The following is a 26,697-nucleotide window of genomic DNA, read 5'->3' as shown; positions in this document are numbered from 1 at the left end:
AAAAAGTGAGATAATAGAAAAGCACCCAGGCCTTTGCTACCTATGCTGGTCTGGAGTAATAACATTTCTGTGTGTCCTTCTGTGAGTTTGGGGTTTGAAATACTAAACTGAGGTAAAGGCTTGAAAGATGCTTGCGGTTTCATTTTGACTTTTGATCAGGCTAGTGAGGAAGCTCTTCAGTTTATGCTGTTTCCTCCACATCTACATTTATAGTTTAAGTGGAGAGAAGAAAGTGGCACTTGGAAAGGATGAGACCAGTTATCCAACATCCCTGTTCTGACTGACAGGAATGGTCAGAGAGACATACAAAATCAGGTATTTCAGAAAGGTGAATTGTTTCTACATAGAATGACTGTAGCTGTTCTGTCAGTGCTAGCTATGTAAAAAAAAAAAAAATGTAGAAAACCTCAGAAAATACTCTATTTTGAGTTGACTCAAAGCAAATCATTAAGAATTTTGGCAAACTACTTTAAAAATTAATCTAGAACCAAGAAAAACCCCTAAGAGTAATGTTTTCAACTGCCAAGGCTTTTAAAACAATTTCAAAATAAAATTAAATGCAAAGTATTATTTCCAGTAAAAATGTTTGATTAAAAATTTCATTCCAAAACCAGTGGTAAAGTATTTCATTTTTATATTTTTCACTCCTCCTTGAGCAAAATAAGTTAAAGAAAAGGCATAAATTAATTAAATGCCAGTTTAGCCTAAATCTGCATTACTTCTGTGAGCAAAGAAATATTTTGGCTGTAGCATTTATCCAGCTCTATAAAGCAGAAATTCTTCAGTCAGTTTTCTTTTACTCATCCATCCACCCTACAATTTGTTGCCTACTTTTCCCACTCTTTATTCCCCGTAAGTATTACTGTGGGCTATATAATATGGCGCATGAGCAGTACTGGGAAGTGAGAGGAGGAATCCCATTTACTGATGGATCGTACATCTGACACTACCGTCCAAGTGGCTGCTTTCACGTCTTTTCAATTGTTGTGTCAGAAAATCAATCCATGTCTTCAGCAAAATCCTGACACTTTCTCCCATCTACAGAGGGGACCGTTAATAATTCATGAACTCTCTTCTTCTTCAAAACTCAATTATTCTGAAGCTAAACATCCCACAAAATGCTCATTGCTGAATCTGCCGCCGTTCTTCTATCGCTCTTTTTCTGAAGTTAAAATAAGTCATAACAGGGTTGCACATATTTTTAATGGCCAAATCTCAGGAGAGGATTAGTGATAAATAATTCTGAGGGTGGAGATTGTTTTGCAGTGTGGGACTCTGTTCTGTGCCATGTATGCCGAGTCAAGTCAGCTAATACTGTAATTGCATAAACAGGATTGTCTTGGTGAAGTTAATTTCCTGTAGCGGCTTCTAGATTTTGTGACAAGGCTGAGTGTGTATAAGAAATGTTCTCATATTCTTGACACATGAAAGATAAAAACATCAGGCTTTCTTGAGGTAAATATGGATCTAAATAGCTGAAGAAGGGTTTGTGCACCTGATACAATAAAAGTACTTACTTCTCCCCACAAACACTTTAACATAAAATATCCATAAAATATCTATTAAAAGAACACTTTTAGAGGAGAAATGGTCTGTTCCTCAACTTATGTTTCTGTGGTGTTTCGTAGGAAGGGAAGGAAAGAGAAAAAAGACTCTTTGAGAACAGAAGTAAAACAGTGCTCAACATGTGAAGTATTCTGGAACACATAAAAGTTAGGGATATGACCTTCCAAGTTATCCATTATGGGATTACCTATATCAAAGCAGAGATCACAAGCAAGTAAGCTCATATCCTCTGTAATGAATTAAAATATTTCCAGTAGTGTTCCCCACGCACTATCCAGGTCAGAGTTTTCAAGCCTAAGTAATTAAACAGTAGATTTCTGAATTTGTGATTGTGGAGCGTAATAAATGCTCGTAAGTTCCTTAGATAATTTCATTAAAGCCAGAAAAAGCTGGTTTTCTTTTTTTTAGGTGTCTAACAGAATATGGCTGGTTTGAACATTCTGACCACAGTAATTTATTTAACCGCTGTTGCCACCCAGCCCTGAAGTTTATTAGAACTGTTGACTTACTGTAAAGATAAAAAGCTGTATAAACCAACGTTAATCTCCAGAAATGGGTTCTGTCTTTTTGTCTTCCTGCTTCAGACTCATCCATATATACCTCTGTAGTGCTCCCGAGTTTCAAACAGAGTAGGTAACTTAGTACGGAGAAAGGAGATGCTCCAGCGACCTCTCTCAGTTTGGCTATATATACACACATAAAGCCCTTCTGCAGACTCCCTTCTTTCTGCAGTTCAACATGTGCTATTGTCTCCAGCTGACAGAAACTGTGTTTTCATACCTACCGGATGTTCTAAATTTAAATACTATCGGTCTACTGTAAATAACAATGAAATACTTTACTCTGACAGCATTGGAGGCAGCATATGGATTCAAGTTTTAGACAACACTACATGTAAAATGCCTTTCCTTTTATAGCAGAACATATTTAGAGTCTTTTAAGCTCAGCTCCTGAACTGAGTATGATGCATCTTGTCATCCAGCCCAATCAACAGCAGAATCACAACTTCATGTCAGTGCAATACATTGTTAACTGATATGTCAGAAAATCAATTAATTACTTTTAAGTAGCAGTTAAGAGTATCCACACAATACTGCCATGTGAATTATTAAAGAAAGCAAGGTTGAGTTTTGTCCGCAATTGAAACCCTGTCTTAGAAGAAAGTGCAAAATGCTGCTTCTGCCCTGAAGCCTAATCAACATTATTGGGCAGGCAACAGGAACCAAAAGAGTGGTGGAGGGTACAAAATGGGAAGGATGCTGCCTCCCAAAGCAAAGGCACCAGCAATCTGTAATGGCTGCAGCTGTTAAGAAGCCAGAACAATACAACACACCTTCCCTTCTTTGGAGGTACAACAACCTCCAAATGGGAATAATGGCAGATATGGCTCTGAGAGACTAGCAAGCAGAGCAGCATGAGAAGGGCAGAAAGGACCTTCTGTATGCTTTTATAGCTTCACCAAGGGATCTGCTCAGACTTTGTGCACCCCCTGTCACTGTCTGTTATAGATTTTCTCCTGGGACCCTCCCCTGGCATGCTGAAGGGAAACATAGCCTTAGTGGGACATCATCATCGTGAAGCTCTCTGTTTTCTTCATGCCTTTGTCTGCTAGAGATGCTACATGGGTGAATAAATCAGTGAAGGTGGAGAGGTGACTGTGAGGTGGGATTTGGCTTGGGCTTCTAATTTTCTCTCTTCTTGTGATGGGAAAGTTTCACAGAGTAAAGTCTGGAGGGCTCAAGTAGGTTTTGTTAGAGCAAGCACGTCTGGAAGGTTATCCCATCAGTGCCACCACCAGTGAGGCTGGGCAGACTGTGTCATGGTCCCTGCTCTGCAGGGTGGAAGCATGCCCTGTGGTAATGGAAAGCTCACAGTATTTGTTGTGGCATTCCCTTCACATCTGGAAAAAGTGTGATGCGCTTGGTTCAGCTTGGCCACAAGCACAAGTGTCCTATCCGAGTCTGTGAAAGATGGCCCTCACTCTTCTCCCACTCATCTTTCTCTTCTCCCTCTTCTCCTCTGCCAGGAGCTGTGGGAAGGATTGGAGCGGGGGCAAAGAGCAACCCCATGCTCAGCCCAGGTTTTCTGGGGTTTGTCCTCTCTATCATCATAGCCAGGGAGATCCTGTTGGGTGGCATGCTGAAGGGGAGGATACAGCAATGTCTCTGTAGCTCTGGAGTGCTACCAGTACCCAAATACCTCAGCACACGGTGGGTTCAGGCTCCATGTCATTGCAGCAGCAACTACAGCACAGATATGGTGGTTTGCTTCCTGGGGGTTTCGGTCCTACCTTTAAACTACTCACCAAATCTCCAACAGCACTTGAGGCCTGACAGATTGCTAAATGGCAATCTGGGAAAGATTTTGCTCTAAAAGCTAATGAGTCATGGTATATCTGTGGTGCCTGTTTTTCCTTGTCTGTGTGGCTGGTAGGAATTCTGGCTTTGCAGGGTTCAGATACAGAGGTCCCGGGTTTGGTGCTTTCCAGGCAGCTGCCTGGCACTGCAGAAGTCTAATAAATGACTCAAATTCATGAGTCATACTTGGCAGGGCCCTCTCTGATGGTGCTTCTTTGGTTCCTCAGATCACATCTGTCGTTCTGGCTAAGATGAGAAATGGTAGGTAATTTTACACATGCACACACTTTTTTTTTTATTGTCAGAAAATGTCAGTTCATCAAAACCAAAGCTTTTCACAAAAACATATGTAGTTGTTTTGACTGGAAAACATCCTTCAGCTTCTGGGGTGGGATGTTGGGTCAAACTAGAGACTGCCTCTGCAGCCCTGTCTGGATGTGGGAGGCCCCAGTCCTGTCTCTGCTCCAGTTGTACTCAGCTATTCCTGAAGACAGGACCTGCTCCAGCAGGAGAAGCTAGGAGAGCCAGCCGCTCAGTGGCTAGTGCTGTGCAACCTTCACCTCCTAGGTATGGCTCATCCTGGCCACCCGGGCAAGCCCCCTACCTGCTGGGAAGATTTGAAAGTTTGAAACCCCACACAGGAGGAAGACTTTGTGGAGTATCACACTCAGACAGGATATGAGCTCCCAGCTAACGTCAAGCAACCAAGAGGTTCAAGGTCTTCAAGATGGTGACAGAGATGTTGGTGGCTTGTTGAAATCTGCATGGCAACAGCTCTGCCAGGCTTCTAGGTGTGGTTTCATTTGGCATTTCAGCATTTTATCTGTACTGTGGCACAGGTGTCCAATGTTGTTTCCAACCTGTATTTCAAACCAGGTTGGTCTACATCAGATGACACATGGGGGAGCATCTGAGTCTGAGTCCATGGGCTAGCTTGAGTGCTGGTACAAGGCCAGGGAGAGGAGGGAAGCTGAGATGACAGAAAATGTGTCGGTTCTGCAGTGATTCTGGCTGAGCTTGGCTGAGAAATTCTCATGTAATGAACTTAAGGTTTGTCGAAAGTGCGTGGGTAGGTGGCTGGCTTGGGGTGGGGGAGATTGTGGGCACTCTCACCTCTTCCCTGTGGCCACGTAATTACAGCCTGGGGTAGCTCTCAGCAGAGAAGAGAAAGATGAAAACTGCTCATCAGTGCAGATACAGCTGCTGCAGATGTAGCAGGGCAGAGACTCTGGCACTCGGGTTGTACAGAGAGTTGGCCTTTGGCAATGGCATGGTCTAGCTGGGTTGGCATCGTTGCTTGGCCAGGTCATTGCAAAGCTCCCTCTCCTGGCCAGCACTGACCTGAGACCTTGTGCTTCCCTGAGCCTGCAAACATGCAGCAGAGCTCAGCACGGGGATGGCCACCCAATGCAGAAAAACCCCAAGCTCTGCACGAGGTGTGCGCTGCTACCACCTCTGAGACTGCTGCTGGGTGATGCAGTGGTCAATGCTGGCAGGGGGAGACAGCTGCCCGACAGCTGTGCCCCCGGAGCAGCAAGTCAGCAAAGCTATTCCCAGGTTGCAAGGCTCTGGCTTTTTCTAAAAGTAACCATTTCACAACTCTTTGACTTTACTTAAAGGAGACAGTGATGGAAGGACAGCTCATGTAAAAAAAAAAAAAAAAAGATAAACATGCTTTTGATCGCTTTCAAATGTCTAGTAGGCAGCTCCAAAACAAATGAAATTTTAGCTGTCGCTCCAAATGTCTCACAGAGTTTGGTTTCACTGGAGAACACATCCAGCTTCATCATGGTGAAAGTGCACAAAAATATTATCCCTATCCAAAAAACGCCCTGGCATTTGAATTTTCCCAGTAGCCATCTGTATTTTTCAGTGAAATCCACCCTTGTTCACAAATTTGGCAATCCCCTCAGAAATGCGGACAAATGCCCATGACATCCCACTTCCAGAAAACAACCTGCTTCAGAAGGGAGTTGCTAAACGCTCTGCAAAGAGGATGTAATGCTTCAAAGCTAGTTAAAGATCGTGTTGCACATCGAAAACAGGACGTGTGCTCCATCCTGTTTCATTCTTACTTGCCTCTTTCGTTTCTTTTTGTCTGCATTATGCTTTTTAAAAATATGTCAGTCATTTAGCTCAGTTCAGAGAACCCTAAAAAATACTTCTGTTCCTAAAGGGAAACTCTCTGTGCTTTATTGGGTAATCTCTCTGTACAGTCTTAAAGCAGGGACAGAGGCTGGATGTTAAGACGGGAAAGGAACATCAGATTACGTTCCTTTCCTTATGCGTTTTTTTTTGTATAGCACAGGCCTCAGAAGCCCATCGTTTCTCTAGGGAGCCCAGAGCCTTGTGTTTGAGAAATATAAGTTTACCAAAGCATTGCAAGGTACATAAAGGGATGTGTATGGGAACCCAGTCATTTCACAGTGTTTCTGTCTTGCATATTCAGTGAAGTAAAGGTTTTATTGTTAACATGAAGCTGGTTTGGACAGGTGTCCTGCAGTATGCGTGGGGATGTTAAGAGCAATATGTAAGAAGACAAAATGCTGCATAACTTCAGGAAACCTGCATTTGTTTATGGGGCTATTTTTACAGTCTTGGAAAGCTGTATGGCTAACATCCTCTCAGTCTAAAAACAAAAGCTATTAATCCGCTTTCACTTTTCATATTACCTGCTAATGGGATGTCACAAATGGCACAGTGTTCCCAGTTACTTCCATTTTATTTCAGACTGATGTTTACTTTTGCTTTACAAAACAGATTATAAAGATTTCCAAGGACTAATCTTAAAATTTGTGCAATGCTCCAGATTACTGAGATTAAAAAATCATCACAACCCTGACTTCCAGGTGATCTGAACACCAATAGCTTCACTGAAAGTCCATGAGAGTCGCAGGTCTTTAGCACCCCCAGAAAAACAGATTTCCATTTTTTAAGCTAATGCCTTGCCAAAATGTATGCCTGCCTTAAATAAGTAGTGTGTCAGAATTTACTGCTGGACCAACACTTGTAGTATATATGTACAAATTAAGAATACCTCCTTTCTTGGCTCTCATAACCTCCTCTCTGCCCCCTACCACCTCAAGGCTAACCCTGTATCATACAGCTGAAAAGTGGTTAGTAGGACAGTGAGTGCAGTTGATACAATAAAAATTTAGCTGGGGTTTCACTTGTGGGTTCATTTGACCGTCTTTGAACTGTTGAACGCACAGTCACGCTGTGAGTAAAAAGCATTCATCTGATAGTTGTTTCCTAGAATCACAAAGTCATCAAACTAAAGTAAGTTGTAACGAAAGTCTCTTAAAATGTCTTAAATTTTCTGTCAACTAAGGTGTTATATGAGGGAAGAAAAGTATGAAATCGAAAGTCATCCAGGGCCTGTAGTTTAGTTTTCCCTGGAGACCCATCTTCTCTGAAGTCAACATACATGTATCTTGTGTAGCCCTATCATTCCTTATCTTTATGTAAATGCCCACAAGGTGCTCACACTCTGATAGATGGGCAACAAGCAATAGGAAAAGGAAGGTGAAAACTGATAATAACAAAAAAACCCAAACTTAAGAGAGCCAAGCACTAAAGGTCTGTACATTTCAAAAGCTCAAACATAACACTATATGGAGGGATGGAAAGAAGGAAGCTTTTCTGAGACTTAGCATCTGAAGATAGCAGCTAGCAGGGGGTGCTTTATCTGCCCTGTAACAGAGGGGCTATTGCATCTCCGCCGAACCACTGTCGGCAAAGCCCAGGAAACATCTTGCTGTGCAGTTGATGAAACATTTGCCTGAGGTCTCTCGCAGTCCTCCTGTGGCAGTTGAATAATGTCATAACACAGGATTGTGTAAGAGTTGCTAGAGCAGTAGAGATTGTACTGTTTCATTTCTTTTCACTAGTCTTTCTGTTGGGTTTTTCTTTCTTTTCCTCTTTCCATTCTTTTCCTTGGGAAAAGGAATATGTTTCTTGTGCGGGGCTTTACTCAGGCAGTGGTAAGATAAAGTTCAAAAGAAAGGAAAACAACGTACTGCTTCTTGTTTTCCTGTTCAGTACAAGAACAATGGCCAAACAGCCCCCAAAAGTTTCTGGATTAGCCTTTCCCAGAAGTACGTTTTATTTCATAGTCCCTTTTATACTGTCTGTGGCGCAAGAGTTCCTGTGATTTCACAGGAACTGGAACCTGCTCTCATGGAGTGACAGCTTTGGCCCTTCCAGGAATAGCTGAAGCACACACGCAATTTTCCTCATAGGCAATGTTGCATGTGTTGAAGTGTTTGTAGGGCCTATAGGTTTGTGGCCATATGCTGGCAAGTGAGATTTTAGCGTTTTTATAGAATATAATATTTAAAACGCTAACAGTGATCTCAACTTGAAATGTGAAATTTGGCCAGCAGCAAATCCTAGTAAATCTCACAGCCTTTTGTTTCCACATGCATTCCCTGATTTCATTAGAAACATCCCATCCTGGAATCTGGAAAACACAAACCAAAAAACCAAACAAGAAACCCCACATCAGCTATGCATTTGGCAACATTTCTTTTTGTCTACCCAGATACAACTGCTCCTACTTGATTTTCTTCTTCTTATCACTGTTTAGAACCATCTCTCCATTTTCTAGGGGGAGAAATGGATTACAAAAGATGAGATTTAAAAATACAGGAAATACATTTGGTATCCTAGTCAACACTCCCTTCCTTAAATTAAAAAAAATAAGAGAGGGAGGGGGTCACCATGTGGACCACTAAGTGTGCAGGGGTTTTATGCTGCATTGGTACAAGAGATGCTCTGTAAATCTCCATTGAGAGCTAGCTTCTGGTGCCCTCCAAATACCTTTTGCACTTTCAGTGACTGCAGCATTGTGGCATGCTTTGCAAAGCAGCTGGACTGAACTTTGGAGGCTGGTTTAACACTTTTTAAAATCTCTCTACCTGCCTATCCTCCATTCACCCATATATCTATTCATCTATGAATTTTATGAAATTGCTGAATTTCACAGTTGGTGACAAATGTGACAGGCTTTTATATGTATATAGCACTTGTACAGTTCTAGGAAGGATTATTTTCTCTTAAAGACCAGGGAAGTGAGATGCGTATCACTTTGCCTACAGAAGAAATTTCAAGTTTTGCAAATACTGACTCATATTTATGGATTTACCAGAATACAGTGGCCGACCTCTGTTACCATTTCACACACAAAATTCCCATCCCGGGGATGTCACTGGAATTGTTCCCATGTACAGGGGGAAAGAGGTTGGCCTTAAACTATCCTGTGTATCTATTGGGAAAAAAAATCTCCTCTTCATAGTCAGAGACATTCTCATGATACCACTGTCTGGTGTTAGTGACTATAAAATACTCTGAGCAGGCTAAGTCTGCAGAAAGAATTGTTATCTGTATCATTACTCTATTTACTGGTAGTAGACCCTTGCACCTTTGAAACAGTGCATCAACTGAAACAACAGGAACAATCCCAACCTGATTTCTAACAGCAAAACTCTGAACTTAAATCTTCATCCACTTCCACTCTAATTGGGCAGAGAAATCATCTGAGAAGCTAAATGAAAATTACTAGCCTATAAATGCCTGAGGCAAAAAAAAAAAAAAAAAAAAAAAAAAAGAGAGAGAGAGGGAGGGAGAGCAGAGAGAGAAAGATGGGAAGTCTCATGTGAGTTTGGTTAGTGGAAGGAAAAAAAAACACATACTAAGTATGGCTGCATGTCATTTTTCAATTTGCTCATGTTAAATAATGATCTCTAGGGCAGAGAAAGAGTGGAGTGAAAAGGAAGAGCTCTCCCCTCATCTTGTTTAGTTTCTGCTGGTCTTCTGCAGTGTCTGGCCACTGCCTGGCTATCATATAAACTTAAATATGAACCACGGGCAGTTTGGTATGTCTTCTCCTCTATCCTGGACCATGTACCTGATGAGGAAAAACAGAGCAGCTACTGGCTTTTTTGGTAAAGACTTCTTTATCTTTCTTTTAAAAAGTTTTTCTTTGCATTGTCATGAAATAGAAATCTTGATTGTAAAGTAATGGAAAGTATTGGGTGAAAACTCTTTGAAGTAATATAATTTCTGTTGGAGCAAAATAAGGAAATCTCTCACTGTATGCATGTGTCCACGAGACAGTTAAATATGTATGGGAGCTTTCACTAGTCTGTTAAATGTGTTGCAAGTCTTTTTAACTGAATCAGTTTCTTCAGAGGAAATACTTCAAAACAGTTTTTATTTCAAACGCTTGGGATATGGGTGCCACAGAAGACGGAGGGAATTGTGCTGCTGAGCGTGGTGGTGGAAGGTGATGTCCGTATGATGACACTTAACGTTTGATGGTTTGCACCTTTGCAATAGCAAAGTGATCACAGAGTAGTAGTGTAAATGGTCATTGTCAATTGATTTGAGTCCCAGGGTTATGATCACTAGTGATGCTCTTTCATACCAACAAATGGCTCAGCTCAGAGTTTTTAATCCCTCAAAAATGACAACGGAGTAAAAATTTTCCCATCAAAGCACCAAAGACAATTTTTTATCACAAGGATATTTTAGACAAAATAATAGGAATTTTAACAAAACATTGACAAATTGTATAGACCCTGCCATGGTCCGTTTTGCTCTGTATATGTAAATAAAACAACTGCCTTTTCCAGCATTACTAGTACCTCCTGCACAAACAGTGTGCCAGAGAGAAAGACATCATGCGTCTTTTCTAATATTTGGCATACTGCGAAATTTGTTTCTAGCTTTGTTCTTAGTGACTCGTTTTCTGCTAAATATTTACTGAACTGAACAAATTGATATCTGTGTGTGAAAGGGTTTTATAACAAGGTTTTAAATATTTTTATGGTTTTGATTTTAAAAGTTCCAATGAAGATGAAAGAATGAAAGTTGGGAATGAGGGAAGGAAGAGGTATTAATTTTCATTCCTGCACAAAGATTCCTTCACTGTTCTTCTCCCACTCCATGTTCTAGCAAGTTTGTATGGCACCTTCCTCAGGGCGTTGCTGTTAACATTAACCGGAGCAAAGTTTCCATTTGCAGTTAGATGAGGGGACAAATTTTCTTCTGATTTATAGCCCATGAACCCCTTGAACTCTGAATTCCACTCATCCTAAATCAGTGCTGAATTGAGAGGATCACCATTTGTTTCTGTTACAGAGTGCTTGGGACAACGGCATTGAATCATTTTGCAGTATACCTAAGTGCTAGATAAAGCCCGAGACTGAGGAGTCACCATCCCAGTCCTAAGAGATGATGCGCAGGCTGTGACTGCCAGAGGAACAGCCGTGTGCCATGCCCCTGGGACAAGTCTGGCCTTTCCCTGGTTTGCTTCTGCAGAGCTTCACACACAGTGCAAGCACTGAAAAAGCCTACCACACGGCTGGGTGATTTATTAGGCTTTGCGAAAGCAGGCAAAAGAGTGAGACGTTATTTTTCTGACCTGTCCGGGGTATTATGACCCATGTCTAAAATAAATCTTGGTGTTTGTGGGATGCTTTCTGCTTTGTAAGGTACAGGGATTCTTGGTGGTTATCTTTTTCATAGCATCTGAGAAATTAGCCTCTTAATTTCATTCTTACTTAAGAGCATAGAATAAGAACCAATTTACAGAAGGCTCACAGAATCCCGGAAGGGTTAAGGTTGGAAGGGACCTCTGGAAGGCATCTGGTCCAGCCCCTCTGCTCCAGAAGGGCCACCTAGAGCTGGTTGCCCAGGACAAATGTGAGTGTCAAGTTAGAAACATTTGTTGTATTTTAGATTCTGGTTTTAGCAGATGCATGTAATTCTTGCTCTGCAAGACACCGAAGATACTGTAGATAAACAGAATGTTAATTGGCTATCACAAGAGATGGTTTATGTAGTGCATAAACCAAATGAGCAACTACTTTGCTTAATGTTGTCCTGTGTAGGTTTTATTTAATGGTGATAACTCACACCTAAAAATCATGCAAGAGTGCTTTGTGTCAGCTAAGAAAGGCTAATACATATTGCTAAATATGTCTGTTGCCTAACAAAGCTAAAAATAATGCATTTACAGTCCCTAATTTCATAATTGTGCAAATGAGCTAGAAGAAAAACAGATTAAAATATTCTGTTGTCTTTTAAAATGAACTTGACAATTTATAGATGGCACATTGTGCCACTGGGTATCATGTGCAACATCTGTAACTGAAGAGCAGTAGACAAATATGATCTTGAGCTAATCTTGCTAAGCTTTGTTCACTGTACAGCAAATTTCCTTTTAAAAGAGTTGTGTATTGTAGTTGGTATTCAGGGAGCCATTTATTATGACTTGCTGCCAAGAATATTTCATGCTCTTGAATATTCTATAAGGTTAGGGTATATTCCAGAGCAGATTTGTAGCAAGACTGAAGTTAAAGGTCTGGAATTACAGCTTTTCTTCTCACCTACCCTGACACAAATCAGGGCCTCACAGCTAGAGCTGAGTAAGCAGAGAACTAGGCTCATGGAGGACTTTGTAGCTCAGGGGAGATGGGAGGCATTACTTTTTGTTAAGCCCTGCTAGATCATCATCCTACTGCATGTCAACTTCCAGGCCATGGGAGGACAGCCCTAAGGTGGTCCAAGCCCAGCATCCCTGTCTGGGGACAAGGAGGTATCAGAGAGGAAGAGGCAAGGGACAGCAGGCTGCCTCAGAATCCCCACTCGGGATGCGCTGGGGGACCTGACTCACGTCAGCTGCTCCCTCCCTCTCCCTGGACCATACTCTTTCCCTCGCTGGCGTGCACAGATCTCATCTTGGACAAATGAGGACGGAGGCTTTGATATGAAGTTGCACCTCATTACGACCTGGGAGAGATCTGTGGTTGAGATCAAAAGTAGTAGATGACATACCTGGTAAATTAAAAATGATTAAGAAAAAAAACACCCAAAAGGAGTAGCAATGATTTCCATTAAAACAAAGTAACACTTTTGTAGCAATTATTTACACGTTTTAAATCCAGTTATTGGTGGTGAGGGTGACAAGCTGACAGCCCTGGAAATGCAACCTTCTGCCTCAGCGGGAGCAGCCACCCCCGGTGCACAGCCACCCTGCATGCTGCTCCAGGACCACCCACGAGTCCCCAGGGCAGACCCAGGGGATCTGGCTTTGCCCAGCCTGTTGCTCATGGCAGACCTGCTCCCTGGGTCATACAGGCGGTTGGGACTGTCGAAACGCCCTGCAGACATCCCTCAGTGTGCTCACACACTGGTTTTCTTCCAAGGGAAGGCAAAGCATGGGGAGGGAGGTGGTTCACACCCTGTCACACCCCTGTCACACCTGCAGTGCTTGCAGGTCACACAGTTCAGGGGTGGCCTCTGACATCCCCTCTGTTTTAGTGGCTGCCAGAGGAAAGATCTCCACGATTAATGAACAGAGGCCATTCCTCCATGCCCAGCAGAGCCCGGGTACCCTACACCAGCCATGCATGAGTTCAGTCCAGCCACATCCTAGGATGTGCAGGGAGGGACCCCCCAGGTCTTCTCCAGGAAGCCTCTCCCCAACTCTCCTGCCCTCACCAGTGGGGAGGTGATCTTTTTTTCCCCTACAAGTTAAGCAGTCATTTTGCCCCATCCCCCCAATTGCTGTGAACCTCCTGTGTCCCACAAAAGGTGCCGACTTGGCATAGTATTGATCAACACTGGAAATGGACTCAGGTTTGCCCAGTGTGAACTGATGTGGGCCCACCAGTCTGAGCAGAGGCGTACTGTTATACCTTGCCTGGAGACTATTTTTTAAAGTGGAAAGTGGAAATGAGGATTTAGGCTGTGGAGAGCTGAAGGAATCATCGCAGCTTAGACAGAGGCAGTGAGAGTGACATTGAGATCAAGAGTGACACCGAGAGTGACACTGAGACTAAAGAATTTGCTGGCTTCCCTAAAAATTAAAAATGAGCCCATCTCTACTACTGCTGTTCTAGGGTATCTGGACCTGTTTTGAGTTATCCTTGGGGCATTGAGTGTAGGTCTGGTGCCACCAGAAGATCCTCAAATTGGCCTGTGAAAGGGCAAAATTTAAGAGCTCGGAATAGCCTGTCGTGGACATGAATGTCTTGGAAAGTCCTCATTTAACCAACTGACACAGGCAGTTCCCGCAAACATTTGCATCAGTTTAGGAGTCCCCTAAAATAATCAAATTGTGGAAGTCCCCTAAACTAATCAAACTATAAAACAGTGTTATGGGTTAAACTGTAATTGTAGTACCGAAAGAAAGTAACACAGAAAAAAGATGTTAAAAGGAATTAAACAATTTGGAAAATATACTTGTCCTTAAACTAACAAAAATAAAAGCTAGGAATAAGCAACATGCCATGGAGAGTATCACAAAGAATAAACCTTCTGAGTTATTCTGGTGCCTTTTGGCTCTGGGAAGGGCACATTTTGAAAGGAGTGCAGAGTCCGGCCTGCAGACCTCCTGCTCCCCCTGCTTGTGCCACTGTGGGATTAGTCATGTAAGATTTTAGTGAGGGGCAATATATCTAGCTGTACCTGTCATTTACAAACCCCAGGGCACCCCAGGGAAGTACACAAAAAGATCCCAAGACAGAGTTTAATCTATTATACACAGGCGTCGCCATCGGTTGGTTGGCAGAGGCATTGCTTTGTCAATGAGACCAGCTGAGCATCAGGTCCTTTTGCTACTAAAAGCAAGTAACATTCAGCATCGACATACAGTCCTGAGCAGTTGATACTGAAGCATCATTAACAGGGAAAGGTCTTACAACACTGGGTGTGTGTATCCTATGTAAAGCGTGTCACACACACACACTTATACTAGATTTTTCTAGTAAATTCTCATTATCAAACCAAAAGAAGAGTTACAACCTTACACACAGATAAGACCGGTCCTACTATGTCCTACTCTTTCCTAGGCATTGTCCTGTAAGCACGTGCTCAGCCTAAAACTGCAAATGCATCTTACCAGGTGAAGTTCAGCAGAAACTGTGGCCAATGCTGGTGCCACCTTATTGATCACATTCAGAATTATCCAGATATATTGTCTTCTTATTACTGTCATTAAGGTCTATAACTAAAGAGTCTGACATGTATTGCTGAAACTTTTCTAAGTGCTCACTGATAAGCTGGGCTGTACAGGGAAGCTGCTCCCCACTGGGTACAGGGCAGCTGGTATGGGGTGACACTGGCATACCCAGGCTCAGACCTGCTAAGCACAGGCAGAGTCAGGAGCAGGTGGGATGTTAAGTGGAGAAGAAACAATTTAGGAGCTTAACTTGTGGCTTTGTCTGTGGCTGTGAGAATGCATTAGTGGTGCTGAGTGTGGTTAATAGCGCCTTTGCATCCCCAGGTCGATCAAGGGATGTTGCAGTGAAAGTCCCAAGCATGATCCCCCTAACAGCTCAGAAGCAAAGCCCTTTTCTGCATGAAGTCATTGCTGTGTACATGAAGTCACTGCTGTGCTGAGGAGGGTTAAATATAAAGTGTGCTGGTCAGTGGAGAGCAGACAGATGTGGAACAGGCTCAGCTGCGGGCTGAAGGCACTCGCAGCTCGTGCAGCTGAGACCAGCCCTATCATCTGAGACAGACACTGGGAGAAGCCTAGTTCAGGGTGAGGAACAGCTTCTAGCCAAATCTGTGTCTGTGCCTCCTATAGAAAAGAGGTATCTGGGATTTACTACTTCTAATCGCACTGAGATTCACGCTGGGAGAGGTTTCATGTTAGCTGTGGGTAAGGGGCTCTCTGGGTTGGGACAGCAGCGTCTGTCCCCCAAAGAATCCCTCTCTGACTACAGCAACTCCTGCTGAGGCTTACACAGCAAGGGTACTGCCTACCTTTCCTGGAGGGCTGCAAAAATATGAAAGTAAACTAGCTCTATTTGAAGTAGCAAACTGGATTCAAGACTGAAAGGCAGTTTCTGTCTCATCCAATCAAATTAAACCTGAAGCTCCCCTTAGCAACCTCCCTGGGAAAGAGACCCCAGTCGTTCCTTTGCTGCCAGTTTGTTGGGCAGCTACTGGAAATGCTCTGCAAACTCAGTGCGTGAAGCACTCCCACGTGGGCAATGAACAAGCTACCAGCATTTACCCCATCATCCTTGAATGGGTGATGGAACAAGGTGAAATGGAGAGAAAGAAATAAAACCCATCCTGACCCTTAAAAACAGGAGATGAAGGGCAGGAAGGGATAGGAGAAGCAGAGAAGCCATCCCTTCAGTGAGTACTTTCCAATGGTAATAATAATATCCTAATAATTTCCTAATAATATCACCTGCTGATACGAGCATCACAATGTCATACTGGGAATAACATCATGATTTTCTTCTGAACACTTCCTGTTTCATCATTCTAATTTGTCACAGTTTCTAAAAGGGGAAAGTAACATGGGAAGAAGAAAAAGGATGCAGGTAGCATCCTTATTTCTCCTAGCTGTTAACTCCAGTCCAAAGTGCTGCAAGACCACAATTTTCCTTCTGGCAAGCCTGGGAGGGAGGGAGCCTCCTCTGGAAGCCATCTTTCTTCCTTTCTGTTGTTAGGAGCTCCTTTTCCTTAGGATCAAAGCATCTCTGCATCTTGTTGACCTGAACAACACACCTCTTATATAGAGGGATAACAGAAGGACATTTGGGGATTTTAAAATCTTTCTGTCTTAATTTCACTGTCTCAAATTTGGGCCAAAGTTAGTAGTGATTTAGGCATCTGTACAAAGTTTTGATATGTTACTTGCTGATAAACAATGTTTATGTCATAAAACTCCCCTGTAACTGAGGATGTTTTTCTGACAGAGTGAGACCCTCCCAGTCAAGAGGCCACAGATGATGTCCCAGAACTTCCCAGGTCAGCAGTAAAGTGCAATGGGGGTGCCTAGGGAAGGAGCTTTGTCCCAGGAATACACCAAGGCTTTCAATCTCCTGCTTATGACCCTATAGGAACTTGCAATCATTTATAATTCATTTTGACTGAAAAATTAATTTTGACTGAAAACCAAGCAAACCGACCCTGAAGAAGGCAAACCCATACCAAGTAATTTGGATCAGATGAAGTGAGAATGCTACTGTTACATTTTGCCTATTAGCACTATGGCTATAGTCTATATTTTCCCTAGACTGAGTACATTCAGTGACCTGAATCTCTTTCTGGTCAGTCACCGCTCACTGCAGGAGCAGAGTCTGGGGCACGGGGGGGAAAGTTACCTGCACAGCTCCTAGCATAAATCAGAATATCATTAGGGCTTCTCCAATATGAACTGGGCTGTTCGGAGCACTCAGGGCCAGCTGACAGCTGAACTGCAGTTCCTGCTTCGCCAGCATGGCCTTGCCCTCAGAGGGGCTGGAAGGGGGAATAAAGTAGTTATATTAATTCTGTGCCATCTGCAGAATCCTCCTTATGCCAGAGTTGTTCCCTGCTGTCCAGGTGGGTCGGATTCACTGCTCCTTTTAAATGTTCTGGAACCAAAGGAGCCAGACTTTTAATTTTTTTTTTCCCCATTTGCTGGTACAAGGCATCTGTAGTGTTCCTACTGGAGCAGAAGATCAGAAGCCCAAATGTTACAATTAGTGCTGGAGGTTGTTATGATGTGAACCTGAGTACATAAAATGCCACAGAAAATACTAGGTGTGGGTGATGTTATCTGCATTAATCTAGGCATGTAATGAGCGTAGTATAATGGCACACAATATGTATTTTTTAAGTCTCCAAACCAGCAAGTACTTATGCCGGATGGCAGCTTTTCAACAATTTCCATTCCCTTCTCCACCCCATACTCCCAAGTATTTCAAGTAATTGACTTCTCCTCTAGGGATTAGCCACAGTAGAATCATATTAAATGACCAATTTTCCTCACTTAGCCTTTCCCCCCACCCCCCACCCTTTTAATTTTGAACCATGTGGAGAAAGAAATCATCCAAAAGCCCTGAGTGTTTGTGCGTGTTTGCTTTCCACAGCCCTCTAGAATGGCCTCGAAATCATCTTGGCTTCTAGGTCATGCTGGTGCTTTTTGGCTTTGCTTCTACTATTTTTTAAACTTTCCCCTCCAAGGTGCTTGTCAAGCTCTGACTTGAAAAGTTCAAGTGATGTTGAATCTACAGCTTCCCTGGGAGCGTATTCTTCTACCTATTTGATCTTAGGATCAACGTTGCCCCTGCTCTTAAAACTGAACTCATTTTACTTCAGTTGGCATCTGTTATTTCTTGTCTTATCATTTTTAACTAATGAAAACAGTCCCTCCCCTTCCTCTTCATAGTTGTCTTTCATGTACTTGTAAACCGCAGTCACGCTGTCCCCTTGGCTTTCCTTTTGCCCCAAATTATATGTATGTATTTAATTCCTTTAATCCTTCCTTATAGGTAGCTCCTTCCAGACCTCTAATCACTGTAGTTGCCTTTCTCTGTAATCTCTCTCATTCACTCTTATTCGGCCAGTAACACAGTGGCCAGGACTAAACCTGTTGCTCTCCCTGGGATATGAACACTGGAAAAATAAGACTGGATGCTCCCTCGACTCTAGACGTGACCCCTCTGCTTCTGTTCCTCCAGCTAGCCTCTCCCTGCTTATTGTGCACCAGATACCCAAACTTTGAGGAAGGCAACCTGACTGCACAGTGATGCATTTCACACGTCTGGTCCACAGCTATGGGGAGTGTACACAAAACAAACCCCTGAATGGTGTTTTTGCAGTGGAAACTTTAACCAGTCTCCACTCCTACTCAAACATTTATCAACAGCCATGTAAGACCACAGAGAAAACTGTCTCACTGGTGATATTCTAGCGACTATTTTTAAAGCCAGATTGGGATGCTTCTCATGAAATAGAGAAGGAGAGGCACCCCCTGCCTTCTGCCTGGCTCTGCAGCCCCTGGCTCTGGGCACATGCCACACACCTGCACACTGACACACACCCACAGCAGGTGAGCACAAGAATGAGCCCAGCCTTGGCTCTGGCCCTTAGCAAACCTCCCAGCAAAGCTGAGCCAGCCTGACTAAGCGGGATAAGGGAGGGGGGGCATCCACACAGGCTGCTACTGCAGTAACTTCATGGTTATTAAATCTCCCCCTTGAGGAAATGGGAAGGAAGGGTGCCACGGAGAAATGTCTCCAGGGGTGGTGGCACTGGTGAGGTGCTGCATCAGTCACACCGTTGGGATCACCGCGTTGAGATTGCACCCATGCCTGTAGGAAAATTCAGCTGAATCGCATTTCACCACCCATCCTTTGGGGCTCTGAACTTCTCCTTTGGCTGTTGGTTTGACTCATTCCTTCACCCAGCAAAACCCTAGGAGGACCTGCAAAGCTGGGGTTAACACTGGATGCAAATTCACAGTTTAGCCTCTCCTGAAAATTGTCCTTCTCAGGGCGTAGCCGCTCCCTGCCCATTGCTGCCACCAGTTGATAGTTTAAGTCAAAAGAGATGCAGCTTTCCGGGTTGCAGTTTCTGAATGATGAGGGAGGTCAAATGGTAAAAGGTAGCTGCTTTCATACTTAGGTCCATGTCTTTGCCCTCTATGTCTCTGATAACATGTTGACTCTTCAGGCAAATCAGTCCCCACATCCTCAAAACAGGAGTCACGTCTACCTTCTAAAATATTTTGAGTGACGAGAGCATGGATCGGTCTGCCCTATTTGAAAAGAAAAAGGCTCTCAGCTTCTGCCCAGGAAGAATGAGACAGGCTTTTGACCACCATTATCACCTGGAGGTCCTAAAGAGGATGGAGAGTCCTTGGGAGCTTTTTCACTAGTAAACTCGGGTCACAAGTAACTAGATGCCCAGGCTGAGATACTGAATGAATATGTGTTATTTCATCTTTCCTCACAAACCCTCTGCTTTGCATAAACTGAGCTGCAACCAGTTTCTCCACTTTGAGAGTGAATAACCTTGTATCAGTTAACAGAGATCAAAGACAAGATCCCTGGAGGGGTTTAGGCACTTCCCCCTCCCTGAAATGGAGGGAAGTTAAACACCATACACCTGTGTAGTCCTGGCCACATTTCCCCTGCATCATGCTGGCCATCTCACATCTCATTCTTGGTGGCATCATATGTGCACTTTACACGCCAGCATGAAATACACGTATTTCATTGTGTACAAGAGATCATTGCAGGACATAAGGAGAATCTTGTCTTTTTCTTTACTGGCTGCTGCTTTTCTCTGTGCAATGTTTCATTATTCCAGTAGCCCCCCAAAAATTTAATATATCACAATAGCAATTTTTTTCAGGCCAGTCAGTGGAATAACCCGTGATGGTAACTGCTATACAGTAAATATTTCCAGGGGCAATTCAGAAGCCTGATCCCACAAATTTCATTCATAGGCATTAACCCACTGATTCATCACTAGTAGAAGCAAGGCACACTTACACCACTATAAACGTCTTTAAGAGGGTCTTAGTACATACATTAAATGAATTCAGGTGCAAGAAGTAGGAGCTGACCCACTGAATAATACCGCCTTAAGCCCAGATGCTCCAAACAATTAAGTGGATGTGTAATTGCATTCCCCAAAGAGATTTCTATTGCATTCAGCAGAAACGCTGCTAAGAATGAGGTTGGGCATGTTTTGAGGTGTTGGCAAGATCAGGGTCTGTAGCCAGTTCTCTCAGTTAGTGCTCATACGAAACGTATGCCAGCTCTGTTAAAGTCTGCATTTTTTTCTCCTTTAAGAAAATGTTTTGTTGCCCGCCTTGTGCAAGTTTTCTCCTGTCCCACACAAATCCAAACCCTTGCGAACAAGTGTCCATTGCTGCCTGCTTGGCCAGGGAATATTTACCTGCGCAGTGGAAACTTGTATTGTGTTCAGGCTCTAATTCACCCTTTGCAATTTAGGCTCTTTAAAATTCATCCCTAAATTGTTGTTCCCTCTCTCATATTTCCGAAGCTTTTGCTTAACCGTATTATGTAAAAAGCTCGGTGCTTTGTGGTCAAGTAATCGTGTACGACAGAGGCAAGGCACGGTAGATAGAGATTCACTTGTGGTTTGTTTACGGCTGTGATGAATTGATGTCAAAATACAAATGCAAGCAGTGCTGAATGTGAATTCATAAAGTTATAACACCAGTTGCGATTCCCGCTTCAAAAGGATTCCTGTTCAAAAGACTGACTGTCCCAGCGCAAGTCTTAGCATTAGGGATGCTAAAAAGTCTTACCGCGTGAGAAGAAACATCAGCTTTAAATACCCTGCATCGTTTCCTTACTTTGCCTTGTCACCGATATTCCCGCAAGCTGATTAACTCATTCGTTCCTATTCTTCCAGAGGACCTGCACAACATATAGTAAGGGGACAGTAAATTCCTCTGAGAGTTCCTCTCTTTGTCATGCAAAAATAAAATTATAAGGAAGACGATAAATTCAATTAGCTAAACAAACTAAAAAAAAAAAAAAAAAAATCCAAACCCAAAAAACAACCACCCACGTGTAGTTAGTGTTAATGGGCATGTAAAATATAGAGCTCGATCTGTATCAAAATATCCTCACACGGTATTTTCCCTATCTGCCCTCTCTTACTTAACTCCTTAACTTATCTTGCAGAAGCTTGGCTTGCGGTTATAAAGAGTAGTCACCTTTAGTCTGCATTAACGTCCTTCATCTCAGCATTGATAATGCGGCTAAGCTATAGAAAAATGAAAGCATGTAGTATTTTCTGCGTCTTCTGTTAAATCGTGGCATTTAGTATCTTTCTGACTATCCATGTATGTAATGGATCGGGTTTATTTTGTATGTATAATGAGTTCAGATTAAGACGGAATGCAAAGCAGCGAGTGAAATTCAGCTCACCATATTCATTAATTCAAATATAAAATACTCTCTGCCTTTTGACTAAAAAAACCACCCCAACACTATATGCGTGTTTTCACATTTTAGGCGATATATGTAGATGTATGTACATCAGTAAAATAACTTTTCTTATCTCTACAATGCCCGTAAAAAGTTATCAGCCACTGATATACCCCAGATGGCTTTTAAGCTGTAATTTTATAACAGCCACTTGCCTGTATATTTTTTTTTTTCCTTAAAACAGAAGGAAACCTCTCCCTAATAGTTTAAATTCGGGATAATTTCATACAAGAAATGACTACCCGTCTAAGAGACGGAATTTTAAAAAAAAAGAAAAAAAGAAAGAAAAAAGAAAGAAAAGCACGCACAACTCATAGAAACCTGGTGTGAAATAGAGAGCTTTCTGCACCAAACTCGCGGGCTTAACACAGGGACCTGTTGCAGATGCGGGAGGGCGGGCTGGGCTGAGCCCGCGCTGAGCCCCCAGCTCGCTCTGCGCTACCGCCGCAGCGCTCTGGGAGGCGGGGGGGGGGGGCACAGAAACCCGGCCCCGCGTCCTTTGGCAGAGGGGAAGGAGGCGAGGGGGGCAGGTCATGCGAAGATGAAGCTGTAACCCGGCCCGGCGCCGCCTCACCGGTCTCCCCGCAAAGGGGCGGCGGGGAAGAGGGGGGCAAGCGGAGCCTTGCACACCCCCACACACACAACCCCCTTACCCCCGCGGAGGGGGTGGCGCTCCTGGCCCGCACTGGAGAGGTGCGAGTAAACCTACACCTGGCCCTTGTCCCGTGAATTTGGTGGCAGGCGGCTGCGCCGCTGCCTGAGCTCAGTTGCGCTGCGCGGGTCTCCGCGCAAAAAGCGCGGACCCGCGGGGCGCCCAGCGCGCCCCTCTCCGCGGCAGCAGGCTCCGGGGAGACAGCAGCCGGTTTCTCCCACGCGGGGCACGCAGCCCGCTGTCAGCTGAACCGCGTGTAAACCGGGTGCCCTCAACGGCAGGAGTTCGCCCTCTGCTCCCGCCTCCGCGGGGGCCGGGACGCCACCGGCAGTTGTTTCCCCAACTCCGGCGCGTTTCCAAAGCGGGTGTCGGCAAAACCGAGGGTTCCCTCTGGCCCCTGCGCGCCCCGGGCTGGGGGGAGGCCCGCGGGGTGAGTGCCGGCGGGCTCCCGGCCAGCAAGGTGGCTCTCCCCGCGGAGCCACGTCCCGCGCCCCCGGGACCGCAGCCCCCCGTGGGCTCTGGCGGGGCCGGGCGGTGCTGGCCGCAGCGGGCCCAGCAGGCAGCGGCCGCCCTCCCCGGGGGTCGCCCCGCGGCGCCCCCCGGCTCCCCTCCGACGGCGGGCGGCGGGCCCCCTCTGCCGGTCCCGCCGCGGAGCTGCACCGGGGGCCGCCCCCGGGGCCGCCGCCGTCTTGCGCAAGGCCCGGCGGCGGGCAGCGGCCCCGGCGGTGTCCCCTCCACGGCCGCGCCCACCCCACGCACGCACTCCCACCCACCCCGCCGCAGCTGCTGTCGCTCCCCTTCAAAGCCCGCCCGGCCCCGGGGGAGCGCGGCCGGCCGCCGCCGCGGCTGCTGAGCTGGCGGGGGCGGCGGCGGCGGCGTCCCGGGGGTGGCTGCGGGGAGGGGCCGCCGTGCCGGCGGGGGACGCGGCGGGGCGAGCAGACGCGGGCGACGGAGGGGTGTGAAATTGCACGGGGGGAACCCCGAGCCTGTGCCAAGAGCGCGGTGAGGACGGGCGGGGGCTCCGCCCCGACGGCGGCAGCGGGTCGGGATCGCCCCGTTCCCAGCCCGGGTTACACCAGCGGCGAGCCCACGGCGGTCGCGACCAGCACCAAAAAAAAAAAAAAAGAAAACCACCAAAACCAAAAAATCCAACCCCAACCCAGCCCCAAAGGCCAGCCACGCCTCCACCCGGCACCCTCGCTGCCGGCTCCGCGGGCCCAGGCCGGCGGGCGGGGCGGGCGCCGGCGGCCGGTGCTGCCCGTAGGCCCGGCCGGTGGCTGGGCCGTGCCGGGGAGGGGAGGTGGGGGGGAAAGTCCCCCGGCTGGGGGCCCGGCGGCCGCCCCGACGTGTCAGGCAGCGATGGGCGCCCCTGGGGACCGCGTCCTTGTCCCGCGGCGGCGGGAAGCAGCCGGGCGGGCGGGTGACGGCAGCCCGGCGGCGGTAGCCCCGGGGGCTGCCGGTGCGGGCGTCCCGCTGCAGGGCCGCCACCCCCCTCCGCGGGGAGAAACCTTGCCAGGGAAAACCCCGCCGGGGGCTCTCCGGGGGGGGGGGGGCGGGGCGCGAGCGTGTGCCGGGGCGGCGGGCATCAGCCGCTCCTCGGCGGTGGTGGGAAGGGGGTTCGGTACGCGAAGGGCGAGCGGGACCCGCACCGGAGGCCACCGGAGCCGGGGGGATGGGGGGGTGGGGAGCGGCAGCGCGCGGCTGCGGTGCACGCGGCGTCCCGCCGGCCCGGCGCTCGCGCCCCACGGTAGCGGCGGGCGCGCCAATTCCAGGAGCCCCTGGCCCGCGGCCGCGCCCTGGCTGCTCCCGGAAAGGGCTGTGATTGGCCGGCGCCCTCCCCGTATGCAAAGCAGCCGGGGGAATGACATTCCTCCGCACGCCGCGCGCCGCGGCCGACTCGCTCCCGGCCACCTCCATTCATCCCGGCGGCGGCGGCGGCGGCGGGGACCCCGGCACGGACCCGGCCCGGTGCGGACCCCGGCCCGCTGCGGACCCCGGCTCGGCTCGGCACGGCACGGCGAGCCCCGGCGCCGCGGGCGGGCGGGCGGCAGGAAGGCTGCGTTCCCTGCGGCGCCCGTGAAGACCCGAGAGCTCTCGGCGGTGGAAATGCGCTTTCTCGGAGCGGTGGCCGGGGCTGGAGGCTGTCCCTGCTAACCCCGGCCGGCAGCTCGGGGCGGTGATCTTCCCCGGGGCTTTCCGTCTGCTCTCCGTGGGGGTCAGCGGCTCCTCCGCCCCCGCCCGCCGCCTCCTCCTCCTCCTCCTCCTCCTCTCTTGCGGAAGGAAAGCTTTCACTCGTTCAAAAGTAGTGGTTTTCTTTTTTTCCTTTTTTTTTTTTTTTTTTTAAATTGTTGCTGGTTGGTTGCTTTTGGTTTTCAGTGTGCGCGTGGGGGCTCTCCACGCAGGCTGGCGGTATCCATCCCGCTGGCTAGAGGCGGCCGAGAGAAGAGCCATGTTTCCGAAAGCGGGCTTCCACCTGCTGCGGTTAAAATATTGTTAAGCAGCCGGTTCCTGTGGCCGAATTAGAGGAAGACTGCCTCAGATACTGGGTGGGGGGGTGGGGGGGGAAGAAAGAAAAAAGACTTGGCAATGACTGCTGAAGTTGTTGCAGACTGCTGAGGAGGACGTGAGTGAGAGAGAGAGAGCGCTGTTGCACACACAAAACCACAGAAAGAACCCACAATTTAACCAACATCCCCAAACCCAACTTTTCAGCTGTGGACCTTTTAGCCTCAGAGCTTGCGATCGGCTGCGCCCTTTCTTTAAATTGATGAAAGACGTTATACCAAAGACAAGTAAAAAGATAAGAGATTTAAAGCTTGAACGCCATGCACTGTGAGCTTTTTTTTTGCTTTCCTTTTTTCTTTTTGCGCAAGAGTGATTGAAAGGTCGTGACATGAGTACTCTTAGAGCAACGCGAACCAAACTACTGAAGCTGATTTTGAAGGCTGCTTTAAAAAAATCTCGCGGAGAACATTAATGGATTCCTGTTGTGTTTAAATTCTCTACAGATTATACTGTAAATATTTTATGAAGTACCGTATATGCGTGTGTGCGTGCGTGTGTGTACGTGAATATATATGTAGAGTGGTAGCCAGCTGACCTTTGATCAGGCAGTCTAGCTCGCGTACTGCCTTCTCTGAAGACTGACCCCGAATCTCCCCCTCTTAAAGAGCGATTTTTGCCTCCGGAAGACGCCGATGTGTTTTGTTTTCTCTTGGGACTGTAGAGAAATCACCTGGAAGAAACCGAGAGGCAACTGACTCTCTGGGAAGCCCAGGCTTTGCATGTCTTTCTGACCGCGGCTCGTTATTTGCCTTGCCTAATTTTTTCCACGGTGCTCGGGAGTTTGGAAGGAGCTCTCCCCCCCCGAGAACTTTTTGCGTCCCAGCCGCAGACTAGATGCACAGGCGTCGCGGGAAAGCCCCGCACGGACGACCCTTTCGCTTATCGGATTAACGTGATCTGTTCCGCCGCGCCAGGAAGCCAAGAGTTAAGTCTCGGCGCGCTCGCTATCTCAGCCGCCTTCAGCGAAAAATTAACTTTGGGGACTGGCGTAGAAACAAGTTTCCCCCGGGTCCTCAGCCTGTATCCGTTTATGTTGGTCCCCAGAGAGCAGATCGCTGAAGAGTTACGCTCGTTTGGCTGTTTTGTAAAAACTCTGTGGAGGTCTTTCACTCAAAAGGCTTGTTGTGATGCGTATCCCCGTAGATACCAGCACCAGCCGCCGCTTCACGCCGCCCTCCACCACGCTGAGCCCGGGGAAGATGACCGAGCCGCTGCCGCTGCCCGGCGCCGAGCACAGCGGCGCCTTGCCGGGGAAGCTGCGCAGCGCCGACCGCAGCATGGTGGAGGTCCTGGCCGATCACCCCGGGGAGCTGGTGCGCACCGACAGCCCCAACTTCCTCTGCTCCGTCCTGCCCACCCACTGGCGCTGCAACAAGACGCTGCCCATCGCCTTCAAGGTACGTCTGCCGGCTCCCGAAAATCGCGTTTCTTGGGCGGCTGGGTGGGCCGGCGGGGAGCGGGGGGGAGCGTGGAAGGCGGGCTGCGCGCCCCGCGCCTGGGGGGGCACGGGGTGCTGGCCCCCGGGCTCGGACCCGCAGCTGGCCCGGGACCCGGCCGGCCGGCCGGCCGGGACGGCTCGCCCCGGCGGGGAGGCCACGGCAGGGCCGGCGGTGGGTCGCAGCCGACCCCGCGCCTCCATCCATCCATCCATCCATCCATCCATCCATCCATCCATCCATCCATCCATCCATCCTTTCTTCCTCCCTTCCATCCTTCCGCCCTTCCACCCTTCCTTCCGCGGCCGCCACTACTCGCGGCAGCGTGGGAAGGCGAGGGGGGAGCGGGCGCG

At 47.2% G+C, this 26,697-nt stretch overlaps 1 protein-coding gene across 4 annotated transcripts in view; it reads left to right on the top strand.

Annotated features, from left to right (window-relative positions):
• Positions 1-26,697, top strand: part of RUNX1 (RUNX family transcription factor 1) — a 175,665-nt gene that overhangs the window by 73,134 nt on the left and 75,834 nt on the right. For all 4 annotated transcript variants that reach the window (XM_074814315.1, XM_074814314.1, XM_074814317.1 and 1 more), the window contains exon 3: positions 26,052-26,305. In XM_074814315.1, coding sequence (XP_074670416.1) covers positions 26,052-26,305 — 254 coding nt within the window. The remainder of the gene's footprint in view (positions 1-26,051; positions 26,306-26,697) is intronic.

This window comes from Strix aluco, chromosome 2 (genome assembly GCF_031877795.1).
Source record: "Strix aluco isolate bStrAlu1 chromosome 2, bStrAlu1.hap1, whole genome shotgun sequence".
NCBI lineage: Eukaryota > Metazoa > Chordata > Aves > Strigiformes > Strigidae > Strix > Strix aluco.
The sequence above is the reverse complement of the archived record's forward strand: the minus strand, read 5'-3'. Positions and strand labels throughout refer to the sequence as shown.